Source organism: Halyomorpha halys, unplaced genomic scaffold, assembly GCF_000696795.3.
Source record: "Halyomorpha halys isolate HHAL.00 unplaced genomic scaffold, Hhal_1.1 Scaffold1506.1, whole genome shotgun sequence".
Taxonomy (NCBI): Eukaryota; Metazoa; Arthropoda; class Insecta; order Hemiptera; family Pentatomidae; genus Halyomorpha; species Halyomorpha halys.
This window is the reverse complement of record NW_027106948.1, coordinates 47801-52748: the sequence shown is the minus strand read 5'-3', so window position 1 is coordinate 52748 and position 4948 is coordinate 47801. Positions and strand designations below refer to the sequence as shown.

At 29.4% G+C, this 4948-nt stretch overlaps 1 protein-coding gene across 3 annotated transcripts; it reads right to left on the bottom strand.

Annotated features, from left to right (window-relative positions):
- Positions 1 to 1315: 1315 nt before the first annotated feature.
- LOC106689886 (nucleoside diphosphate-linked moiety X motif 6) lies at positions 1316 to 4595 on the bottom strand. Of its 3 annotated transcripts, XR_010842838.1 has the most exons (7): positions 4402 to 4595; positions 4184 to 4323; positions 4014 to 4105; positions 3678 to 3885; positions 2508 to 2710; positions 2077 to 2421; positions 1316 to 1539 (listed from the first exon to the last, which is right to left on the bottom strand). XR_010842838.1 is itself a non-coding variant. In XM_014435090.2 (6 exons), the coding sequence occupies exons 1-6, from the start codon at positions 4497 to 4499 to the stop codon at positions 2251 to 2253; spliced, it is 912 nt and encodes a 303-aa protein (XP_014290576.1). In that variant the 5' UTR covers positions 4500 to 4595; the 3' UTR covers positions 1316 to 2250. The 3 variants fall into 3 exon arrangements, 2 of the variants coding, with proteins under 2 accessions (XP_014290576.1, XP_014290577.1); XM_014435090.2 differs by having other exon boundaries at positions 1316 to 2421; XM_014435091.2 differs by having other exon boundaries at positions 1316 to 2421; positions 4427 to 4583.
- Positions 4596 to 4948: the final 353 nt, after the last annotated feature.

The window sequence follows — 4948 nt, the reverse complement described above, 5'->3', positions numbered from 1 at the left end:
ATCCCAAAATAATTACAACAAAAATTAATGAACCAATTTCAGTAACTTCTATGGGGTTCTAGATGGTAAATCCGTTTACAGATGGGAAATTTATTATTCCGTATTCGAATGAGAATAAAAGTAAATTTTTCCCGAAAGTGCTGCCATCTCTTGAAAAAAAATCTTACTAAAAATCGGTACATTTAGCCATAACATATAATGTGGGTAGATAAAAAGATGATATAGGAACAGAAATAATATAGATACTTACCTATATAGTAACCAATGTTCCATCCTGCCTTCCAGGGCTAAATTCTCACAATCAATTACATACAGTCAGCTTATGATCTTCCAATCACATTTATAATAAAGAACTTGGATATAAAACTAGTAGCCAAAAAGTTCTCAGAAGGGCTTTCAGTATAAAAATATCCTCATAAGAATCTTATAATAAAAGTTTAACAAAGGTCTTACATAACCTGTTTCAAAAAAGTTCTGAAGAATAAGTATAATAAAGTACATACTTGATATTTCAAAAATAAGGGTGCAGTTATTTTGTTACCTAAAATAAACTAAAAAAAATGTCTGAACATTACAAGGTTTTTTGCTCACTCAAAGTTGTTTTAAGGGATTTAAGGTCACAAAAACTACTTTACCCCAGACAATATAAAAAATAACAATTGACCATAAGTATATATAAAGGAGTGGGTCAGGGTTGTGGTAAATAAGAAACATAAATTAGTTATCAACAATTTATTTATTCATTGCCAACATAACTCACAATGTACATCTTTATGAGGATTAAAAATAAAAATATACAAAGAAAGTAGTCGATGTTCTTAAATTAAAGTAATGTACAGAAGCTATGAAGTACAAAATGTTGGCAACGAATAAACAATAGTGAACTATTTTTTGTTTCACCTTTACCACAGCCCTGACCATCTCCTTCATACAAACAAGAAAACTTTCATAATTGAAGAGAGGTGGAATGTTTGTATTTAAACTAGTAGCCAAAAAGTTCTCAGAAGGCTTTAACAATAAAAAATGTTCCAGTAGCTCAGTGGATAAGTCACAGTCTTACCAATTTGATGTCTATTGGCGGTGCAGGTTCGAATCCCGCCTGGGGTTGTCTTTTTTCATTGAGTGGCGGTTCCACAAAATGAAAAACAGACCTCCAACCATGGTTAGGTAGTATAAGACTCCAATGGGAGTCTTGGCCGAAAAAAAAAAAAAGTACTAGAACTTTCTATCAATATCTTGCACTATTTGTAAAAGAGTGTTATAAAAAAATGTAAAGGTGGAGGTATATCAACTATCAAAAGCATAAACAAAATAATAAATATAAAAATAAGTTTGTGTTTTTATTTTTTTACTTATTTAATTTAAGTTTTTAGCCATGTAAAAGACCTACATGGTGGATTGAAATGTTGGTAATGAATAAATAGTTGTGAAGTTTTTGTTTCTTCCTTACTGCAGCTCTGACCATCTTTATAAAAAAAAGAAAAATCTTCTATAATTGATGAGGGGTGGAGTGCATATATACAGTACTATCTGTTAAACCTTAAAATATAAAACAACTTCTTAATGTATCAAACAAATAAAGAGATCATCTGTAAATAATTGCAAAGATTAACTTTGGGATAAATTTTTATAGCTAGTTGCATTTATCAAATTATTTTAATTTATCAGATGATTTTTCATTCGAATAATGCAAATAAGTGTCTAAGATAACATATGACATAAATTAAATTAATTTGTTATTTGAAGATAAAAAATGATCCCGTTATCTTTATTCGACATATCGAATAATAGATAATTTTATCCAAAATCCTTATCTAAGATAAATTTCACCAAACTATAATGTTTGTGTATTAAGTGACAATATACTTTTGCACAAAGATATTTATAATAAATCCTTCTAAATTTATTCCAATTTAAAAATATCAGGATCTTGAAATTCTTCTTCATTCTTAAATCAGTTATACAAATACAACATATAAATCAGATAAAAAATTGGGGAGTATAAAAAGTAACAGCAACAAAATAAATATGTGAGGCTATCAAGGTCAATAAAATGATAAAAAATATTATTCTTACTTAATCCATTTTTTTAGAACATAAACAACAATTATAAAAAATAATTTTGTTATATCTGTGTAACAATAAATAATCAACAAGTTGGTGACGGAATCCCAGTAATGTTTATATAAAAATAAGCAAACAACTTGGTTTAATCAAACGATATCAATCAATCATTCATGATCATTATCATCAATCATCTTTCACTCGGTTGACAGTAAATATATATTGAGGTTTTTTTGTAAGTGGATGCTCAGACTTGTTCCTTATCATACAAATCCCCTCCTTTTCATTTTCTATAGCTTGTCTTACAAAATTACGAACATGATCAATAACTTGTGGATGTGATAGGAACGTATCAATCTAAAATCAAATAAAAAATAGAACTATTAGGTAAAGTAAAAAACTGAAATGATTGAAAAGCAAAATCATAAAAATTAACAACTTACATTCATCCATTGGCAATCCTCAACTTCATCATCCTGTTTCGTTATTTTGGAACTTAAAGGCTTCAAACGTACCACAAAGTACAAATCAGAGCAGCCAAAAACAGCACTTGGTAAATGTCTAACTGATAGAAGAGATAAAAACTCAGTTTTTATCCCTGTCTCTTCTAATACTTCTCTTTGCGCCGCCTCGCCAATTTCTTCTCCTACAGTAAATAAATTTTAAAACTAAGACTAAGAAACTGAACTAATTATAATAAGTATGAAGATGGTCGGGGGTGCGGTCAAAAAAGAACAAAAATAATAGTTCACAACAATTTATGCATTGCCGACATTTTGCCTATTTTGCAAGGCTGAAAAAGATACAAAACAACTAAAACGTTTTTTGAAAATATAAGATAATAAGATGTGTACACAGTAAACTAAGGTGGGATAAAAAATTAGAGAAATAATATATAATATATATAAATAGTTGACCATATAATTTCAAATTATGAAGAAGATGGTTCGAGTTGCAGACAGAAGAGAAACAAAAAATAGTTATCAACTATTTAATTTCCAACGTTTCGCTCCACTTTGTAGAGCTTCATCAGGGCTGTTCAAGTTGATAGCTTTAGTGACTAAATGTTGCCAAATAAATAGTAGTTAACTATTTTTATTTCTCTTTTTTGACTGCAACCCTGACCATGTTCTCTATAATTTGAAATATTACATAATTTTTAACCCTGCCTTACTTTACTTTATTGACATTCTATTACCTTACATTTTCAACATATTTTTAGTTGTTTAGTACCTTTAACACATCATTTTTAACCACCCGACCTTAGTTTACTTTATGTCACATAATTATCTTATAATCTCAGTATATTTTTAAGAGGAGATGGTCGGAGGTGCGGTCAATAAAGAGTTGTGAATAAATAAATAAATGTTTTATTTATTCGTGTATCTTTGCTGCCACAGCCGTGAACATCTCATCTAGAGCGGCTACTAATATCTCAATAGATTTTATGTTTTTTTAATCTTTTTCAGCCAAGGAAGGTGGGGTTGGACGTTGGCAATGAATAAATAGTTGTGAACTTTTTTTTATACCTTTTTGACCACACCCCCGACCATCTCCTTCATATTCAGTTAGGGTTAACCATTTTTATATATAATTATAATAAGTATACGAACCTGGATTTACGTAACCACCAGGAAGTTTCCAAAATGAAACTGTACGATATCGCTCATGTACAACTAGGATTTGATTATTGTCATTAATCACCAATGCTCCAGCACCAACCATGTTGTGTGCATAGGGTGGAATTTTGCAACTTTCGTTAGGAAGCCAAAGATAAAGAGATATCTTATTGCCTTTAGCATGATGTATGTTAAATCCGTTCTTTTAAAATAAAAAGCTATATTAAATAGATTAATATTAAATTTAGTAAAGATAAAAATTATGTAAATGTGTGTGAAAATGTAATATTAAGCAGAATAATATAATTTCACTATCACTGAGGTAATTACCTGTGCTAAAATAGGGATCCATTCTATTTGTGAAATGTCAACATTAAACCACACCCCTCTTAAATTTTCCTTTCTCCATTGCAGAAGAGAAGCTAAATAAAATATAAAGATTAAATTATAAACACAATGTAATAAAATTATAATAGAATGACTTGCATATTTTTACTAACCTTCAAGCTTAACAGTAAAATCTTTGATATCATTGCAAGTATTTGACATTGATTCCACTGTAATACCATTGTGCTGGTCTAATGTACCTTGGAAAACTGCCATAGCTACCTTATTCTGAGTCTTGTTTGGAAATATGTATCTGGAATAAATTTCACACTTTATTAATAGCTAAATAATGAAAAAAAGTGACTTGATAAGACTATCTTGGAGTACATACTCAATCAATCTAACATATTTATTACCAGTGTGAAAATAAGTAAATTGAAATGCTGAGATATATAAACGGAACAGTCTCAAACCAGGCCGTAGAATCATTAATACAATAAGATCACTTAGGAAGTTTACAATAACTCAAACTACACCAAAATAATAAGATTAAAAAATTTAAAAGTATTATCACTGTTCAAAGATGTATATCGATATAGTTCAATATCGATAATTTTCGATTAATAAACTTAGAAAATTGCTTTATTATCATTGAGAAAATTATTACTGGTATATTAAAAAAAAAAGTTTATTATATAAAGATTTGATTTCTCATTTTATTAAATAAAGTTTGAATCCATGACAGTTTGGAATAAACCTGTTCATAAATTCGACGTTAATATCGATAGTATTTTACAGACACGAAACGAATGGTGTACAGTGGTGGGAGGGGACTAGACCAGCTGACCTCGCTCAGAAGGCGTCTTATGGAACCGATAAAATTCTTAACAAATCCAGTTCCACTATTATACTAGCTTCAGTAACGGTTACAGCTCCCA

Excerpts from the sequence above, each read along its gene's own strand:
- LOC106689886 (XM_014435090.2), bottom strand. The coding sequence starts at position 4,499 with ATGATTCTACGGCCTGGTTTGAGACTGTTCCGTTTATATATCTCAGCA. Across the intron at positions 4,324-4,401 it reads AAATATGTTAGATTGATTGA|ATACATATTTCCAAACAAGA; the intron begins GTATGTACTCCA and ends AATTTATTCCAG. Across the intron at positions 4,106-4,183 it reads TTTTACTGTTAAGCTTGAAG|CTTCTCTTCTGCAATGGAGA; the intron begins GTTAGTAAAAAT and ends TATTTTATTTAG.